The sequence below is a fragment of the Rhinolophus sinicus genome, linkage group LG02 (assembly GCF_036562045.2).
Source record: "Rhinolophus sinicus isolate RSC01 linkage group LG02, ASM3656204v1, whole genome shotgun sequence".
Classification (NCBI taxonomy): Eukaryota; Metazoa; Chordata; class Mammalia; order Chiroptera; family Rhinolophidae; genus Rhinolophus; species Rhinolophus sinicus.
In genome coordinates this window covers 10,965,620-10,986,296 of record NC_133752.1, presented here as the reverse complement: position 1 = coordinate 10,986,296, position 20,677 = coordinate 10,965,620, and the positions used below count along the sequence as shown (strand labels likewise).

General features: G+C 38.9%; 1 protein-coding gene across 11 annotated transcripts in view; it reads left to right on the top strand.

The window, feature by feature from the left end:
* Positions 1-247: 247 nt before the first annotated feature.
* The window catches only part of LCORL (ligand dependent nuclear receptor corepressor like), a 122,893-nt gene continuing 102,463 nt past the window's right edge, over positions 248-20,677 (top strand). For 2 of the 11 annotated variants that reach the window (XM_019744434.2, XM_074321693.1), the window contains exon 1: positions 1,669-1,900. Coding sequence is in view for 5 of the 11 variants with exons in the window: in XM_019744431.2 (XP_019599990.2) it covers positions 862-1,015 (154 nt within the window). In the remaining 6 variants the exon portion in view is untranslated. The other 9 variants (XM_019744433.2, XM_074321691.1, XM_019744431.2 and 6 more) reach the window with 8 other exon arrangements.

Sequence of the window (20,677 nt, the reverse complement as noted above, 5' to 3'; positions counted from 1 at the left end):
CACTGAGGGAATCTCTCTCTCTCTGGATATTTGGCAGTTTTGGGGGGATTCGGCCGAATGACCAGCTTGCTCTTTCCCTGCAGTAGTAGGATGACAGTGATCCCAAAGAGTTTCCAGCACTGAAAGCACAAAGTGCAGCCTGAACCCTCAAGGAGCGGACAACTGGCGGTTTTCACCGCCCTTCTACCGCGGAACCTAAGGAAGCTAAGGAGGCTGGGTCAGACCGGGCAAAGCGGGCAGCGCACAGTCCTGCGCGCAGGGCTTTGGAGGCCAAGTCCACAAGGAGTGCAGCGTATACCCGTCCAAGGCGGGTATGCATGCCCAAGTGTGGGAGGTGTACTGAAGGGTGCCCATCCCGGCTGGACTACAAGGACCGGCATGCATGGCGCCGCGGCAGCAAGCTCCGTTCTGGGGCTACGGCGCAATGGAGCCTGGGAAGTGAAGTCTCGGTGCGGTTCGAATTGCGTCGCGAAGGCAGAAGGGTGGAGTTGATAGTCCGCTCCGTAGCCCGCCGGTTCCTGGCCGGGCTGCGAGCCTGTAGCTCCCGCTCAGGGTTTTCGCGGGCGGCGGGAGCAGTATGGCTCGCTGGAGTAAACTCCGGAGGGAGGAGGGAGTGGGGAGTGGATGGGGAGGCGGGGTCAGCGGAAGCGGCAGGTTGCTTCCTTCTTCTCTCGCTCCCTCCCCGCCTCTCCCTGAGGGAGCGGTGGGAGGGGGAGGGAAGGGCAGAGGGAAGGTAGTGACACGTGTCAATCAACCCCCCTCCGGGGGGCGCGCGCTCCGGGGCTCGCGCCGAGGGCTCGCGCCCCTGCCTCGTGCCTGCGCCGCTCGTATGTAAATGAGGGCGCGTGACGCGGGACGCAGATGGACAAGGGAAGAGAGAGAATGGCCGCTGCCGCCGCCGCTGCTGCCGCTGCCGCCGCCGCCGCTCAGTGCCGGAGCCCTCGGTGCGCGGCGGAGAGGAGAGGATTCCGGCGGGAACTCGACTCTTGGCGCCACCGCCTCATGCACTGTGTAGGTAAGAGAGACACGGGCCGGGGCCCCGGTTCCGCGCGGCGACGGCTGCCGCAGCCCGAGGAGTTTGTAGCTGAGGGGTTTAGTTGAATCTCCCGTTCGGGTCAGTTCAATGGGGGAGCGAGATGGGAGCGGCGGCGGCGCGGCGGCCCCGGCGCTCGCCTTTTGTCTGGGGACTCCTCGCCCGGCGCGATCCGCGCTGCTTCCCCTTCTCCTTCTCAGCTGTTGGGCTCCGCAGAAACTGTTAGTTCGGACCCGCTCACCGAGCCCCCAAGGAAACCGCTGGTTCGCGCTGTCCCTGAAACTCCTCGGCACCCCTTGCCGCCCGCCGTCCACCCTGTCAGGAGGAAGGAAGCGGGCCAGCTGGTCGGCGCCCGGGCGGAGGGGAGCCGGCGGGCAGGGCCGGCGGGAGTAAGGCGGGCTGGTCCGCGCCCCCGCCGGGCGCACACACACCCCCTTCTCGCCGCCGGGGGCCGGGCAGGCCGACGGAGCCGAGTTCCCGGGGACAGGGACCCGGGCGACCCCTCGGGCGCTCGCGGAGCTGGGGCCACGGGTGGACTGATGGGGGGCTAAGGGCGGCGGGGGCGTCGCCCGAGGGGCGGGGGCGCCCAACTCTGCCCTCTCGCGCTTGGCGGCGGCGGCGCTGTGTGTACCCCTTTAAGAAGGAGCCGCTCGAGCACTGACGGTTGGGATTTGAAGTTCTTCCTCCCTCTTTGGAAGTCTGGACAGAGGGGTGGGGGGGCTGTTGCCATGGCGATGGCACCCTTTCCCCCCTTCTCGCGGATGCCCCGACGACTCTGGTCCTCTTTTACTGTCATGTGATGGACCGGTCTCTGCACATCGCCCTCCCCACCTCCCAGACCCGTTCTCCTGCAATTCCGTCTTCCCGGTTGGTGCGGTGGGAGTCGTTTTTGCTTCAAACTTCTGAGCTCGGGGCTGTCATTCTGCGGGTTGCTTGGGGTGGCGGGAGGTGGTGTGATTTCTTCACCTTGCCGCCGTCGCTTTTTTGTCTGAGTGGAACGGATGCGTGGAGCTGTTACCCAGCAGGTTAGTTTAGTGGGCACAGAGGGGACAACGCCGGTTATGGGATGGGGTGTGTTGTGCGTGTTTGTATTGGAAGGGGGTTCTGGGCAGGAGAGTAAGGGAAGAGGTGGAAAGGAAGGTTGCATTGTCTAAGGAGTGGATAGTGGCAGCAGCTTGATCGACTGGCGATTAAATCTTGGCATTAGGGAGTTGAGGCACTAACCTTAGTGCCTTAAGAAAACAACTCTCTTACCTTGTTTCCATCTGTTCTTGGCGCCACCTCGCGCCCCCTTTCCCCCACCTCCCTCAGATTTGTTGGGTAAGTGCCTGAGGATCCTTCTTGTTTTTCACTAGTGAAAAGGAGATCGTAGTAGGATAAACTAGTAAAACTTCAACTCAGAATTGTGCATTGCCGAATACGATGGATATAGGAAAACGTACGAGAAGGAAGGTTGCTCCGATTAGGGGCATTTAAGTTATGTTTAAACAATTTACTGTTTTACTCTTATAAAATATGTTTTGGTCTTATCTAAGAAAACATGGGAAATAGCTTTAGTCAAATATTCGTCAATGATTTTAATTCTTTTAAAAAAATGTAGAAAAACCGCATGGTGTTCCTTACATAAAAAAATTTAAGCGAAGTGTTATTAGTGCTTCCTGAATACAAAATGGACCCGTTTTTATAATTGCTTATATAAAGATCTCTTCCACTGACAACCTGTTTAGAAATTGTTGAGTTCGTTGAGTTCGAATCAGGCAGGACAACAGCACTGTAACACTGGCTTGCGATATCATTGTGTTAAGTTTTCCCGAGGCGCACAGTGATTTCACGATGTCTTTGGTCAATTTTTATGTGTTTTTTTTAAATACTTTGGGTTCCCCACCCCCTTATCTTCTTGCATATGTAGATACATTAAGTACGGCCCTGTATCTCAAAAATGTATGTGGTTTTGAAAAATAGTCAAATTGTTATTAAACAAAATTAATTGGATTTGATGGGAAAAAAGGTATCTTTTTGCCTTACCTAGTTACATCTGAAGTAGGATTGGGAGACATTGAAAATAGAATTAATGCTGTATGTCTAATATGCAATCTCTATATTACATTTTTAATGTTATATATTATTGTACTGTATTTGAAAGGAAATTTTTTTCCTATATTGGCTCTAACTGTATTTAGAGCCAATATAGTTAGAATGATTTCCCACAGTCCCAGTCCTAATCAGTTGACCTTATAAGACCCATTGCATACTTTGTTTTTGCCATTGTTATTTTTAAATAAACAATACAACTTTTAAACAGGATATACACTTGTTGATTGGGTTTTTTCAGTATCCTATATGTGAACACCTACTCATAGTGTGAATTGGGATTAAATATAGTTTGTGTACTTCCTTAAGTTACCTTTTGCTATTCAATACTTTCCTTTGTAAACGTATTTACAAAAACAGCCGTATTCTCTTTTCCTTTGCATGTGGGTGTGTGAATATATAAGTGTATATACATTACTGTATTGAATAGTCAGTGCTCTTATAGCTTGAAATCACTTTTACAAAATATTATCCTTTCTGCCTTTGGGGAAGAAAATGATCCTAAAGTGTAATTTTTAAATGAGATATGGAAATTATAAGCAGTGTCTCAGGGTTGTACAGCATTTTAGTATAGAGTCAGTAGTGAACTTTAAATCTGAGTTCTTAGCGTAAGTCTTTAAAGTAATCTGATTCTTTTTTTATAACTTATATGTAATAGTCTAATTACATGGGGGAAAAGTTCATTTTAGTTGTATGACTGCTTGTAGTTAGCTAAGGTGTTTAACTCTTGGTAAGGAAAATGATGTTTACTTTTATTTATGGAACTCATCTTCTTAGGTTAGATTTATGACTACTCTGATTTATTTCTTTTTTTCAATTAATTGAGAGTTGTCCTATAAGCTCTATGACCCAATTAATAGCTCTATTTACAATGTGGTGCTTTTTATAATTTCATTATTTTTCTGTAAACATCAAATACTGTACTAAAATTTTGAGTATGCTCCTCTAACAAATGTTTTAGTGCTTATTTCATATAGTAAATTGTATCCTGGTGCTCAGTATAATATTGAGGTATAACAGATACAGCCCTGGATCTTATGGAATATATAATATACTTAGTAAACACCAAGAGAAAATAAATGCATTTGTATATTTTTTTTAAATATTATCAGAACTTGTATGGTTTATTAGGATATTTGATCTAGGAGATAGACAGTTTATTGTTTATTAACTTTTAAATTTGATAAAATTTCAAACTTACAAGAAAAGTTGGAAGAATAGTACAAGGAACTCCTTCCTATTTACCCCTACCCACATTCACCATTTGTATCATTTTGCTGCATTTGCTTTATTGTGCTTGCCTTATATACATCAATATCTATGTATCAATCTATCTAGCTATGTTTTCCTAAACCATTTGAAGGTAACTTGGAGATAATCATACTTCTTTACCCCTAAATTCTTCAGTGTGTATTTCCTAAAATCAAAGACATTGTCTTACCTAACCACAGAGTAGTTATTAAAACCAGGAGACTTAACATTGACATAATACTATTATCTAAATCATAAATCATATTCAAATTTTATGTATTTATCTATTTTATCTTTAACTCCCACCCCCACCCCACCCCCATTCGGGGATTATGCATTGCATTTGGTCTTCATATCTCTTTACTCTCTTTATTCTGGAACACTGCCTCAGCCATTTTTGTATTTCTTGACCTTGACATTTTTGAAAAGTACAGGAGAGTTATTTTGTAGAACGTCTCCCAATTTGAATTTGTCTGTTTTCTTATAATTAAATTATTTATGCATTTTTGCCAGTAATATCTCTGAAGAGATGTTCTGTCCTTCTTAGAATATGAATGGTCATGTTAGCTTTAAAAATTTGGTTGAAGCTATATTCGCTATATTTCTCCCTGAAAGTTACTATTTCTCCTTTTATAATTAATATGTAATTTTGGGGAAAATACTCTGAGGAACAGGATATTTACATAATCTCATCAAAATTTCACCCACAAGTTTTAACATCTATTCATGATTTTCTAGTTTCATCATTCCTTCTGTAATTAGTAGTAGTTGATATTCGGTCATAAAGCAGTCTTTCCCACCTCCTTCATTATTTATTTATTCAGTTATTTTTATCAGTATGAACTCGTGGATTCTTATATATTCAATGGTTAAATCCATTACCATCATTGTTTTTATTCCTGAATTGTTCCAGGTTTGGCCAACTGGAGCCTCATCAAGCTGGTTCCAATGTTTTTTGACAAATCATGTCTCTCCTCAACCCTTCCCAATACACTGATTTTTTGAGCACTTCCTTTCTGCCAAAACAATATACTCTAGGTTCATCTTTTATTTTATCTGTCCCAGTCCTGACATCAGCCATTTCTCCAAGGGATCCTTTTTATTTTTAGTGGAAAATACATTTAGATACCAAAATCTGAAGACTAAGTGTCAGGACTTTTAAACCTTATATTTCTGATACAGAAAAATAAAATGGTGAAGGTTTGACTAGAATCATTCCGTAAACTCCAGAGTCTTTCCTACATACCAGTGTTGTTCAGTAGAAATATAAAGGGAGCCCAGTACATAATTTTAAATTTTCCTAGTAACCACATTTAACAAGCATATTTTATTTAGTCCAATATATTCAAATATTTTAGCATTAATATAAAATTATTACTGAATTAGTTCACATTCTTTTTTTAATAGTGAGTCCTTGAAATCAGGTGTTTTACACATACCTGATTGGAAAAGCCACATTTCAGGTGCTTAGTAGCCACATTACCATACGCTTATTTCAAATTTGTTGCTAATAATCAAACCTATAGTTTAATTTATCTTTCGCCAAATCTTTTCTTTGAATAATATAATGCAGCGCATTAAATATAGGCTTTGGAGCTAGACTCCCTGTGTTTGCATCCTTGAATTACCACTTAAAGTGTGGATAAGTTACTTAATCTGTCTGTACTTCAGTTTTTTATCTGTAAATTGGAGATAGTGAGGTTGTTTGGGAATTAATTGTGTTGATGTATGTTAATGCATGGTGTGATCAGAAAATATGGTGAATGCTTAAATTTAAAAAAAATCATTACACTAAAAGATACATTGCCATTTGTTCCCCCTCAAAATACTCCCCCTCGCTTTGAGCACACTTATCCCATCATTCTTGCCACTTTCTGAATCAGTTCTGGAAGTCCTCTTTCCTGAGTGTCATTACAAGCGTTTAAGAAATGATGGGCATAGAAAACAGCCTGAGAAATGGGCAACGGTTTTATTCTCCATTGTGACAGTGTTCCATGTCTTGTCACACATCACTTCTGGTATGGCAGTTTCTGTGAAATAAAAACATCGCAGTGTGTCCTCATCCACCTTATTTACCGGATCCGGCACCATGTGACTTCTGGCTCTTCCTCAAAGTCAAAATGACCATGAAAGGTAACCGTTTTGAATCATTTCAGGACATCATGGCAGCCACGACAGTGCAACTGAAGGCACTCAAGAAAGAGGACTTCCAGAACTGCTTCAGAAAGTGGCAAGAACAATGGAATAAGTGTGTTTGAAGTGAGGGGGGGTATTTTGAGGGGGATTAATGGCAATGTGTCTTTTGCTGTAATACATTTTTTTTATTTACACATTCATCATATTTTTTGATCACACCTATGTGTCTGCCACATAGAAAGCTTCTCATAAATATTAGCTGCTATTATTATTGATTTACACGGGTTATTAGCAGCTTTGAGCTTTACAGTTTTGCCAATAGATTCTTTCTGGTGGGTATGCTGATGAGCAATAAGAAGATTATGAGGTGTGACAGAGGAAAAGATAGTAAGGGCTTGAATGATCTGTATTCTAGGGTATTCTAGAGTCAGAGTCATAGAATTTTAGAATCACAGTATATCACTTACCCTAATCCTGTCTTGTTGTGTTTGTGGAGATCAAAAGACATTTGGTGCTCTTCTACATTCTACGGACTCTTTTGCCTTTGTAGTAACTAAGTACAAGAAATTGGTTTAAATTCACTTTAAAAATCTATCATACTAAATCGTCTTGAAACTACTTTGGTGATAGCTACTCTGTTTTACTCATCCTGCCACATCACTGTCTTAGAACTCTGCACTCGACAGTTTACAGAGTGGACTTTCTTCCAAACTATCTGCCCCGTTTATAATCAGCAGCATCAATGTCAGAGGATATTCTCTTTGTTTTTAACCTCTGAAGAAGTTATGGGAGCACCTCATAGAGCTATATAACACTTTAAGATGGGATTGCCCAGATAAATAAAATTCTAGATCATCAACTTGACACTTCTTTCTGGCTGCTTCTTGCCTCCTGCTCTTTTGACTTTCCACTAACTTTTCACTATTGCCATGTACATCTCAGAAGAGTAGATTAACTTAGAAATCTGGATTTGATGAAGACTGGTATGGGTGGGTCAACTACCCAGAAACCTCATCTGTACAACTATTTTTTCAAGCGCTAGCAATTTTTTCTATCCACTTAAAAACATGCAAATTATGGCACTACCTAAGAACATACATTAGACGAGTGGAATCTGTGATCATGAGTAGTTGGGTGGTTAAGACATATCCAAATTTCTCTGTGAAATCGGTATAGTAATGAATTTTGCTTGTAAAATTAGAAATTCTGTGTACTCCTGGGTTATTCTATACTTGGAAGTGTATTCTGCCACCCTTAGGACATAGCAGTGTGTGAATTTTGGGTTTGCAGGTGTTTGGTGTTGCAGATTTTCAGGCTGCAGGCTGATCTGAGCATGGTGTAGTTTCCTTTCTGCTTGGTGCTGTCTCTTCATGTCTGTGGTGCCTCCATGTGTGCACCACTCCCTGCTTGGCTGTGTCCCCTTACAAGTTGCTGTTGTGTCCTCCGTGTTCCCCTGACATACCTGACTATCAACCCTGGTTCTTCTACTGCTGTTCCATCCTGGGAGGAACAACATAGGCATGTAGATCTTTGGATATATAATTTTTTCTTTCTTATTAGTAAATTCAGTCTTTCAATTATAATATCCTACATTTTTTTGTGTGGCGTTCCTGTCTTTTTAAAATTTTTTGGGGATAATATTCATTCTTTTTGGTATACATATGGCCAACATTCATGGGTGATAGATAACAGTTGGTTAGAGCACCAAGTTCATAAGTTCAACATTCTGGGCACCCATTTAACTTTATTAGAATGCATACTTAGGGCTGAATCTGTCATTAAGTAATTCTTTCAAAAGTTTTTTCAGCACAGAATGTACATAAGAGAATGTGAATAGACCCTGACCGACCTACTGCACCCACTAGGAAACTAATTAAGATAACAAAGTAATCCCATATTTGTATTTGAAAAGTGGCATTTACTTCTTAATTAAAGCTAAATAAAAATTTTGTTTTGAGAATTGTTGTGTTTTCTAGAAAATAAAACTTACAATAGGAATCACTTTTCTATATCTCCTCTCCTTTCATCGAGTTTTCCGTAATTGGCAGCAACCCTATCCTGCTTACTTACATTTGCTTCTTTTTTTTTCCTTTCCTAATGTATTGCCAGGTTATTATTACTTTCGTTAAAATACCTCATGGATTCAGTTTTTCTCATAGAGGAAGCACTTGGGCAGATTTAGATAAGATTCTGATTTATATCAGTATCTGCATTGCTGGTTTTACCATCTTTCAGCCTAACTTACAACCGACATTAAATCATTGTTTGAAATGGCAGCCTTGATTTTGTAGTTTACAAAGCAGTAGTATCTCCCATTTGTCCTTTCTCATCAAGTAAAAGCTCCTAACCATGTTCAGTTAGTTGATCAGAGTCTACCAGACTGCTTCTTCCCTATTTGTTTGTCTGGTTTCTTCTTTGGAAGCAGACTTTCATCTGCTTTTACTTCTCTTGTCTACATTGCCTGAAATTCTTGAGTATCTTTTTAGTCATATCTTCTATCCTACATCCTCTGCCATTTTTATAATTCACTAGCAACTTAGAGTCTTAAGTATTTATTGAAAATCAAGTTTGAGGGACAGCCAGTTAGCTCAGGTGGTTAGAGCACGATGCTCGTCACACCAGGGTTGCTGGTTCGATCCCCACATAGGCCAATGTGAACTGCACTCTCCACAACTAGGTTGAAACAACTGCTTGACTTGGAGCTGATGGGTCCTGGAAAAACACACTTAAATAAAACAAAGTTAAAAATAAAAAATCAAGTTTGAGACTTTTCTCCATTAATTCAAATTGGGCGATTCTTTTCTCACAGGTATGTGTAAGTAACTTTGTCAAGTAGTCTTCATATTTAAATAGTAAACCATTTAGGGACAAGGGACTAAGTCTTCGCAAATGGTAGGAAGGATGAAGAACTGAAAGAACAGTTTCTTAGCCTCCATCATTGTAACCTTAGGCACAAGTCATTTCACCTTTCACACATGCAAATCTGTGAATCCAGATCAATATCTGTCCTCAAATGTTCACTTTTTTTTTGTTTTTATGAAAGGTGCTATAATACTTATATAGTACTGGTTTCTGGGCTGAGATATAAATTAGGGAATTACCAGCATAAAGATGATGTTTCAATCCATGGAAGTGCATGAGATCACCTAGGAGTAAGGGTTAGTATAATGAGAGTAGAGTACTCTGTATCATGCCTTAAGGAATCTTAACATTCTTTGGGTAGAGGAAGAGCAGTCTTAAAGTAAGGCCACTGAACTTTTATACTGAAAAATAAGGCCATTGGCTAAGTAGAAAACCAGAAGAGAGTAGTATCACCAAATCTAAGAAGAGACAAGCATCTTACAATAAATGGGACTGTTTTATATTAATGAGATGTCAGGTACCATGAAACAGGGAAGTGTACATTGTTTTTGGCAACATGGAGGTTCTAGGTGACTGACTAGATAAATTTCAGCAGAGCAGTAGGAATGGAAACCATATCGTGATAGGTTAGAAAATAACTAAGGTGTGTATAAGTGGAGATAACATTTATAGTAGACTACTCATTTGAGAAGCTACATTTTGAGGAAGAATGAATAAATGGAGCAGTAATTGAAAGGATGTGGGGCTAGGGATGTTTGTTATTTTAGGTGGCAGGTATCATTTACAATACTAAGTAATATGGGGAATACATTTTTGAATCAATAATACTCATGATTATTTTATATGCTATTTAATTAAGCTGAGATTTGATAGCAACAAAATACTGAGTCAGATAAATTGGATGGGCTTGGTTTGAATCACTGAATGTGAATTCTAAATTTATCTCTTTTTTTCCTTCAAAGAATATTTCCTAATTAAGTTTATCACTAAGATATGGTATGTGTGGCATTAGTATGTTGCACATTTTAAAGGAATGATTTTTTTGCAATTAATTTATTGTTGTCGGTCATCAAATATTTTGAATCCTAGTGTGTGATAGTTGACTTTTTTCCCTCTGATGAGGACTTAAAGAATTATTCTCTTAGCAACTTTTAAATATGCAATACAGTATTATTAACTATAGTCACTATGCTGTACATTACATCCGCATGACTTAATTTGTTTTATAACTGAACATTTGTATCTTCTGACCCCTTTCACGCATTTCTCCTGCCCACCATCCCCTGCCTCTGGCAACCACCAATCTGTTCACAGTATCTATGTGCTTGGTTTAAAAACATTAGCTTTTTAGATGGTAAGATTATTGAAGAGCTTCACTTGGAACTGAGGCCAAAATTAGACACGGGACATCTTTACTCCCTATCCCCCTGAATTGAATCCATCAAACGCAGAGCAGCTGGATCTGTGGGGTCTCTTGTAAAATACGGGGAAGCTCTACCCCAGTGAGTTTACCATGTGATTTGCTTATTGGTAGTATGACCATCTAGGCAGAGTGAGCTGGAGGCTTGGCCATGCATGAAAAATGACCTTTAAAACATTAATCCATCTCACTAGGAGCAATTATCAGTATGTTGCCAGTATTAGTCATTCTTTCCTTTGGGAGGACTGAATAAGGGGTAGAGAAAAGGGCAGAAGTTTCTTCCAAAATACTTCCCCCCAAGAATGTGAGAAGTGTTGGGCAAGGTGGGAACTGTGGGTTGGGTAAAAAAAAAAATTGTCTACATTAGAAGTAGTGTTTAGACTTTGCTTTTAAAAAGCTCACAATTATCAGGTATGTTAAATATTACAGTTGGTATAATATAATGGAAAGGCAGAGGAGATCTGAAATTACTGGGCTTCAAAAAAAAACTGAGTGAAAGTAGGGGTTGGCAAACTTTTTGTAAAGGGCTAGGTAGTAAATATTTTAGGCTTTGCAGGCCATATGGTCTCTATTACAACTACTCGACTCTGCTGTTGTAGCACAAAAGCATTATATAAATGAATGAGCATGGCTGTGTTCCAATAAAAAAGTTATTTATAAAAATAGGTGGATTTGGCCTACAGGCCATAGTTTGCTGATACTTAAGTTAATTAAATGATCCAGCAGGAGAGTAGGTTGGAGAGAACAGGCAAGGGGTTAGAATAATCAAAGGTATCAAAGTTTAAATGATAATATAGTCTGAAAATATTCAGCAATTTAGTATTATTGGAATATAGGATGGGAATAGGAAATAGGACTGGAAGTATAAATTATAGCCTCTATAAGGAGAAAATTATGAGCCTTTGAAGTTTTTTTTTTTTTTTTTTAATGGCTAATAAGCATGATCAGATAAGTCTGCTTTGAACATCTGCTGTTGGTTCAGGTTTGAGGGGGTTTTTGTTTGTAATAATTTTTAAGAAGCTCAAATTGAAGCAGCTCTTTTAAGTCAAAATTGGGAAAAAGAGCAATCTCCACTTCACTATATTAATTAAGATATTGGATTGCTGAAGTACTCTCAGATGGTGCCCTTCTTTTCTAATTGGACTCTGAACAACTTGAAAAATAAAATAAGGAAAAAGACGGGAGCCAAAATGTCACTTCTGTTCCTGATACAGGCGAGGTTAGAGGAATATCTTGGTGGGAAAGTGAGGTGGTCTGGCGTGGGCCAACTTACCCACCCAGTCTTAGGCATACTAGTGAAGCAGAGCACGGTGTGAGCTCTGCAGGTATGTTCTCCCAGCAGCTCACTACCAAGGGGGAAAAGGAACAGAACTGAGCTCTGTCGACTCAGTTATTCTTCCCCAAATCACCAATCAGATCAGTCACTTTACTTCCCCACGGCTAAAGAGAGGCTGAGATTGTGTTTATGAAGCATGCTTCCTCATAGAAGCAAGAAGCAAGGAAAAGGTGTTACTCTAACAGTCAAGACTAATTTTTATGGAGTTATATCTGGGGATAAGTGTACTGGAAGCAGGACTATTATACTGAAAACAACTCAAATTTGTATTTTCTGGATATTTGTAATTCTAGTGTTTGAAACCACCCTATTTCTTAAACTCTTAAAATGAAATTAGTGTGTTTTTTTTAATGAATTAGATTTTCAAGATGCCTATGTAAAATACTTAAATAAAATGCATGTTTGGCTAGAAAAGAAAGACAAGATTTCCTTCTTTACCAATTTTCAGTTGACTTTTTAAATTTAGAAGGAATTAGCATAAAAAAATAGAGCACTGTTTCTTTAAGTGGGAAAAACAGATATTTTGACAAATAGATTATCCTTTTAATTAGCTCTGATTATGGCTGCTTGTGCAGTTTATTCACTGGTATCTCTTTCTTTAAAATGTCATCAGTTGTTCCTCCTGTCCTCTTCCCCTTCCCTTTCTGAACAATTCAGTACTAAAACCATCAGGTTGGACCAAAGAAGCGTAAGTATCCACACTGGGAGGGGTACATAGGAGGGGGAGCCATGTCATCCTGGAGGAAAGGGATGTCAGAGCCAGGCAGGGGTGAAGAGGGTCCCCATATGAGTTGATGGAATTGTGAAGATCAGTCGGCATAGGATGGCACACTGGTACAAGGTGTCGGAGCCCAAGCAGGGTCACTATAGTATCTGTGAAGGAGGGTAGCCTGGTATGGGGGTGGGTCGGCTGGTCCCAGTGAGGAGTGTCCAGACCTGAACAGGGTAAGAGGATGAGGGGGACATCTACTTGGAGGTGGGGGTGGGGTAGGATATAGAAAGGCATCCCTGTGTAGGAAGGTAACTTGGTGTAGGTATACTGAGGCTGGGGTGGGGTGAGGAGGGAGTCCATGTGTGGAAGCATCCTAATACAAGATGTCAGAGACTGAGGGTGGGGAGAGGGTCAGCTCAATATGGGATGTTAGAGCTTGAGCAGGATGAGGCTGCGGACTGCCAAGCAAGAGGAATAGGGACCTGACCAAGGTGAGGTGGTTATACAGGTGGAGGAGGCTTGGAGTGTGGGGCCAGAGAGGGAGGCATGAGGAGAGCGTCCCTGTGGAGAGGGGGAGGCAGCCACATGGGAGATCGGTTACATACGGGGAGACTGGTCAAATAAGTAAATATTAAAGATAATGGGAGCCACATCTCTCACTGTCTGAGAAGTGTTACAAATATGGAAGTGGAGAATGCTCTCTAACGTTGGATCGGAAACGAGATGCTGATGTGAACTCCTGGTTTTCATTATACTGTGGGTGCCAAAAAACTGGATACAAGTCTGTTCCCCAAGCAGTAGATCGCCGTAATCAGAAGCGTCTGTACTCTGATGGGGTAACCACTTTGAGCACCTCTTATTATTGCAGAAGTCAAACGTGACTTGTATTCATCTTTTGTTATCAGTATATATTGAATATTACAATTTTAATAGTTTTTTTCTTTCTTAAAATGTGTATATGTTTTTTTGGCACCCTCTGTAGATAGATAGATAGATAGATAGATAGATAGATAGATAGATAGATAGATAGATAGAGAAGTAATTTGTGAGTGTATACATGAACTTTGGACAATGTGGGTATTAGGAGCCCCGACCCCTTGCACAGTCCCAAATCTATATATAACTTTAGACTCCCTAAAAACTTAACTTAAACCAGCCCTACTGGTGACTGGAAGCCTTACCAATAACATAAACAGTCACTTAAAACATATTTTGTATGTTATATATATTATATACTATAGTGTTACAGTAAAGTAAACTAGAGAAAGCATTAAGAAAATCATAAGGAGAAAATACATTTATAGCATTCATTGAAAAAAAAATCCATGTACAACAAGTAGACCCACACACCTCAAACCTATTTTTAAGAGTCAACTGTATACACACATGCCCTATACTACTATTCGGAGAAGGGGGCCTAGGAACAGTGACACCCTAAGAGCAGTAAGCATAATGTATTGTTAATTTCCTGCTTTAATGGTTGTATTTGTAAGAGAATACCTTTGTAGAAAATAGGTATTGAAGAATTCAAGGGTGGTGGGACACCATGTAATAAGCCATTTACTCTCAAATGGTTGGAAAAATTAAAGTTCTTACCATATTTAAAACATTATCTGTAAATTTAAGATTGTTACAAAATAAACATTTAAAAGCAATGTCATTAGTCTAAATACTGTGTTCTCTTGAATTAATAGCTTTCAGCTCTTAAAACCACATAGTCAGTAACATATAAATTGTCTTACAGATTTTTCAACACTATTTTGCTCTATGAAATAATGATAGCTAGTATTTGCTGGGTGCTTACCATGCGTCAGGCACTATGCTAAGTTTTTATGTGTTTAATCACATGTGAAATAGTGCAGTTTTTATCTTCATTTTAGACATGAGAAAACCGAGGCTTAGAGAGGCTGACTTGCCCTAGACTTCCCATCTAGGAAATATGAAGGTAGAATTCATATTCAGGTCTATATTGCTCTTTTGGTCAGTCCTGGTTAAAAAATTAGCTAGTCTGAACCTTCCTGGTTAGATTGATAGTGTGTCTAAAACTTTAGTAATGCTGTTTTCTGTTTTACTTCAAAACCTTGAATTTCAGTGGTAGGGAAAAGTAGTTTGGGTTTAGACCTCCCCTATGTTTTATTCCTGGCCTGGAATAAGAGAGAAAAGGGACTTCTGCATATGAATGCACATATCAGAGTTAAGGGTTCCCTTGAGATGGGTTAATCAGGGAATAATATCTTCAAATTTCTTTCTTGCTCTTGCAGTTGAGAATGGAGGTGGTGAGAGCATGGAGTTAGTGAGGCAAGGATTTTCCCCAGCATAGATTGTCGGTGTTTTAGTCTGAATATAAAGTTACCCTCTATTCCAGTTCCAAGAATTATGGCCATCACCTTTCCATCTCTTTTGAATTTTTCCCAAGAATGGCAAATGATGAAGTGGAATATAGCTAATGAAAATTTATTGTTTCATTTTAAGTCTTCTTTGTCTGTGCTCCCCTATACCCATTGTCAAATAAACTCAAAAAGAGTCTGGATACTTGAGCTAGAAATGAATGATAAAGATTTATTCAAGGGTCTTAGGGTTTGCAACTGGAAACGCAGCAAGTCGATAAATGGAGTATTCCAAAGATGAAAGAAAAGCTGAGGGTTCTCATAGTAAAAAGTGCATTCTTGACAAGACTCAGTCCTGCATTCTTAGCCTCTGGATTGGTCCAAGTTGCTGATCATCTAGATGACTGATGGTCTGAATAATGTTGTTAGGCGGTCTGGATAATGAGTGTCAGGTGGTCTGAATACGTGAACATTCTTCCCCTTGTCCTTCAGGGTGTCACCAGAGGGTTACCTGGAGGTTTGATGTATATTGAGGCATTGAGGTAGGACTGGAAAGTTCAAAAGTTTAAGTTCCCAGGCCAGTTAAAACAAGAATAGAATCTTTTCCTAATGCCTCAGCCTACTTGATTTTAGTAATTTAGCAGCTTGACTGCAGCAACTCCATTGCTTCACTCTATTCCGAGCCATTTAGAGTATCGGAAAGTAGAGCCCTAGTAAACTTTGTATTTTTTTAACCCACTAGTATTATGGCATCAGTCTAATCATTATTTTTTTCTTTTGTCTTATTACCTAACCTTTTTATACTTCTATTCTGTCTTAAGTATAACTCATAAATGGGGTAGAATTCCCCCATGAGTACACATTAGTTTACTTACCTAACTTATCTTACTAAGTTATCTTAACTAATTTATCTTCACTCTTCTCATCAGTCTGAACCCACAGATCCTTTCCTCCTGTCAGAGATTTTTTGCTCACTCATTCTGTAGACCCATTCTAAAATTGCCTTTTTATTTTATTTTGAAAATAATGGGATTCTCATGGTTGAAGGAAGCATGGCTATCTGCTGAAGTCCTTTCATGCATCTCTCTTCTCCCTCATAATTTTTTTCAGTACATATTTATGGCCCAGGTATTGTGGTAGGGGACTTAATGCATTAGATTGTCTTCATGAAGCAGACTCTTGTAGGGAACACAAGGCTGTCTTACTATAGAGTATGATAAATGCTGTAATAGAAGCATATACAGTATTAAATTGTATAAAAGAGGAGAGTGATCAGGTGACCTTGTATGGTCTAGAAATGGTCATCGGATGATTGTGGGACATGAGAAGAAAAAAGAGAAGTAGAAGTTGAGTCATGGAGAAACTTCTAAGCAGAATACAATCGTAGTTACTGATACTTTTGTTTATTGTGGATTAGGCATTAAATATTGACACTAGAATTCATGTGATTTTCACAAGTCATATAAGTAGGAACTATTTTTATCATCCCCTCTTTACTCCTAGGGAAGTTAAGTACTGCATCTTATAGTAGGTAGAGGGAAACCATTGAAGGGTTTTAAGCATGGGAGTGATATAGTTTAATTTGTGGTTTCATAAGATTACTCTGAGTAATAGGAGAATAGGACAGGCAAATCAATCAGGAGGTTGTCAAGATAGCCCAACCAAGAAATTATGAGGGTCTGAAATAAGAGTAGTCACAGAAATGGAGGAGAGGGAAAGAATTCAAAGGATATGAGGTGTTATAATCAATAGATTTTAGTCGTTGGTGAGCTACGGTCATACAGAAAAAGGAGGAAGAATAGAAAATCATTTCCAGGCTTCTCTTTAGGAGGCCAGATTGAATTGTGGGACCATTATCCAGGAGAGGATACAGAGCAGCATATTTTCATATCTGAGGTAGTAGAGTCAGTACTTAGGCTTATCAGTGTCTAGGACCAACACATTAGGGTTTGCTAGCTTGCCTTAAAGCCAGTATTGCTAGAGTAAGTAGAGCAAAACCTCCAAGGAAACCAGTCGTAAAATGGAATCCCTCTCTAGTTGTTATATAAATTCTGAGCTTTCATTCAAAGGCTCTTCTACTGCAGGAATTATATGGCACCTCTGCATTCTTGCATTCTTAACATTCAAAGATCCGGGGGTCCTTTCGGACCTTGATTATCATCTGTTTTTTGCCCCCCAAATTTTCTCCCTTACTATCAGGAAAATTTAGCCTCATTACACTGAGTAGTTTTATGTCGTATTTTTTAGTTCATAGGTGAATAATTTTATAATAAATATCACTATGTTGAAGTTAGTAGAGTGAATGTAACATGCCTCACTGTAGGTTTTAGACCCCCCAAAGCTTTGACATATGATACCATCTTTAAACAAAACCTAAACACTTCCTTGACCTTCATTTTCTTTATCTCCTCCCAGTTACTAGCCTATCTCAATATTTGATTTACTTGATCTCTCTCCGCTTACTTGTATCTTTCAGGTATCCTAAATATAGTATGTAAAACTAAACTGTTTCCCTCTACCTAATAACGAATCTGTTCCTCTGATGTTCTTCATCTCAGTATATCTAGTTTCACAAGTGAGAGACCTGGAAGTCATCTTTCACTTACCTTTTTCTCATCTCTTATACTCAGCCCACCAATTGTTATTGATTATGCTTCCAAATATATCTTAAGTCTATCCTCTTCCTTCCATTTTCACACCAGTCTAAGTCAGTCAATCTTACTTTTTTGCCTAGACTGTAAAAATTTTACTGCAAAAATTCTTAATGGTTTCCCCTCTTCTGCTCTGATTCTTCCTTCATCGTCTGTGCTGTAAACAAAAATCTGATGAAGTATTTGCTCTACTTTCAACCTGACAATGACTTCCTTTTGCACCAGAGACAAAAGCATAAAAGTATCATATATTCTGTTTTTTGCAAAATTATTGTAGCATCCCTGAAAATTGCAATGTGACAGAAACCATAGAGTACCAAAATTGGTTTAAGGCAAAATTGAATTTTTAAAACATACGAGTATATTGTCCTAAGGAATTAGTCCTTCTGACATTTGAGATTCAGCTGACATTTTTGTTAGCTTGTTTTTAAATGGGAAGGTTCACAGGAATGTCATTTTACACATGTCATTCAGTGAATTTACTGTTATAATTCTGTTTTATGGCAACCCTATGCAAACCCTGATTATTCTTTTCTTTGGGGAAATCAAAAATGGCTTTCCCAGGAGAATATTTGAAAACTTGGGCAAAATTTGTAAAAATCATTATGGGAAATTTCAAATATATACAAAAATAGAAGAAAGTATCATGAATCTCCATATTCCTGTGACCCAGCTTTAACAGTATTACAAATTCTGGCCTAAATTTTAATATTAAAATTTTCAATCAAAACAAAAAATTTTATATGTTCGTTGTCTGGATGCTGTAATTCATTCCATATTCTAAAGTGAAAAACCCAGATTACACATCTTGTTGCAGTAGTTGTGGATTTATGTCAGTTGTGAAAAATATGATGTTTATATTTTACTGCTTGCTATTAGGCTTAATATAAGCTATCTTTCGTTGTGGGTGGTATGGTTATAAGCCAAAAATGTTGAGTTCTAAACCCCAGGAAGCTTACTCTTTTCTTTTTTTTTCTTTTCTTTCTCTCTTTCTCTTCCTCCCTCTCTCTTTCATTCCCTCTCTCCCTGTCACTCTTTCTCCCTCCCTCCTTTCTTTATGCTTTGCCATTTTGAATAACTCAGAAACCAATAAGGAACCATTGCTGCTTAAGTCTTGGATCTGTCTGACATTTTATATTCATCAAGCAAACCAAAAAAGGTACTGCTTATTGATAGACTTATTGCATATGCTCTAGAGTAGTTCATTGGGTGGCCGGTTGGCTCAGTTGGTTAGAGCGTGATGCTCTTAACAACCAGGTTGCGGGTTCAATCCCCACATGGGCCACTGTGAGCTGCGCCCTCCACTACTAGATTGAAACAACTACTTGACTTGGAGCTGATGGGTCCTGGAAAAACACACTTAAATTAATAAAGTTTAAAAAGAAAAAGAGTAGTTCATTGGTTTTTAAACTTTTAGAGCCACTGAATTAACAGTGATATAACTAATGTGTCAAAATCCCTCAGATCATTCATTTTATTTGGTTGTTGTTGAAATAACACTAACTTACAAAAAATGTTTCACATTAATGTTTTAATATTTGTCAGCACTCAGGGTAATTTGGTACATATATATTGAATGTTTATTAAAATCCACACCAAATTTATGCCTTGGAAAATCTGAATTTTAGGAGATACAGATAGATATAGATACATAGATATGTTTAGATACACACATATGCATAAGATTTGTCTATAGTAATAACAATTGTGATGATTCCAGTAGACTTTTTTTTAAAAAAAAATAAGTACTTTTATTTTAATTTTAATGTACAGGGAAAGAATGTCCTGTTGCCATTTGTGTGCTTAAAGTTACAATTATATAAAAAGCATTAAGTTGAAATTTTGTAGTAAATTGTGAATTTGGGTTCTAGTTGTCAGTTATTAACTGTAACCTTGAGAAAGTTACAAGCTATTCTCTCAAAAGTTGTTGTATGTTGATTTTCTTTTTTTTTAATTTATTTTTCAATGTTAGCTGACGTACAATATTACCATGTTTCCCTGAAAATAAGACCTAGCCAGACCATCAGCTCTAATGCGTCTTGGAGCAAAAATTAGTATAAGACACGGTCTTATTTTACTTATTTTACTATAATATAAGACCGGGTCTTATATTAATTTTTGCTCCAAAAGACGCATTAGAGCTGATGGTCCGGCTAGGTCTTATTTTCAGGGAAACACGGTATATTAATTTCAGGTTACAACATAGTGATTAGAAATGTATATACCTTACAAAGTGATCACCCTGGTAGTACCCATCTGGCACCATACATAATTCTTATCATATTATTGACTGTATTCCCTATGCTATACTTTACATCACCATACTTTTATACCTGGTAATTTGTGCTTCTTAGTCCCTTTCACCTTTTTCACCCTTTCCCCAACCCCTTCTCCTATCTGCCGACTATTAGTTTTTTTCTCTCTATCTATGAGTTTGTTTCTGTTTTGTTTGTTCATTTTGTTTTTTAGATTTCACATGTAAGTGAAATCATATGGTATTTGTCTTTCTCTGTCTGACTTGTTTCGCTTTAGCATTACCCCCTCAATCCATCTATGTCATTGTAAATGACATAATTTTATTCTTTTCGTAGCTGAATAATATTCCTATATATATATATATATTTTATATATATATATAATATATATATATTATATATATATAGCATATCTTTATTTGTCAATCAGTTGGACACCTAGGTTATTTCTATGTTTTTGGCTATTGTAAATGATGCTGCAATGAACATAGAGGTGCGTATATCTTTTTGAGTTGTGCTTTGAATTTCTTCTGACAGATACCCAGAAGTGGAATTGTTGGGTCATATGGTAGTTCTATTTTTAATTTTCTGTGGAACCTGCAT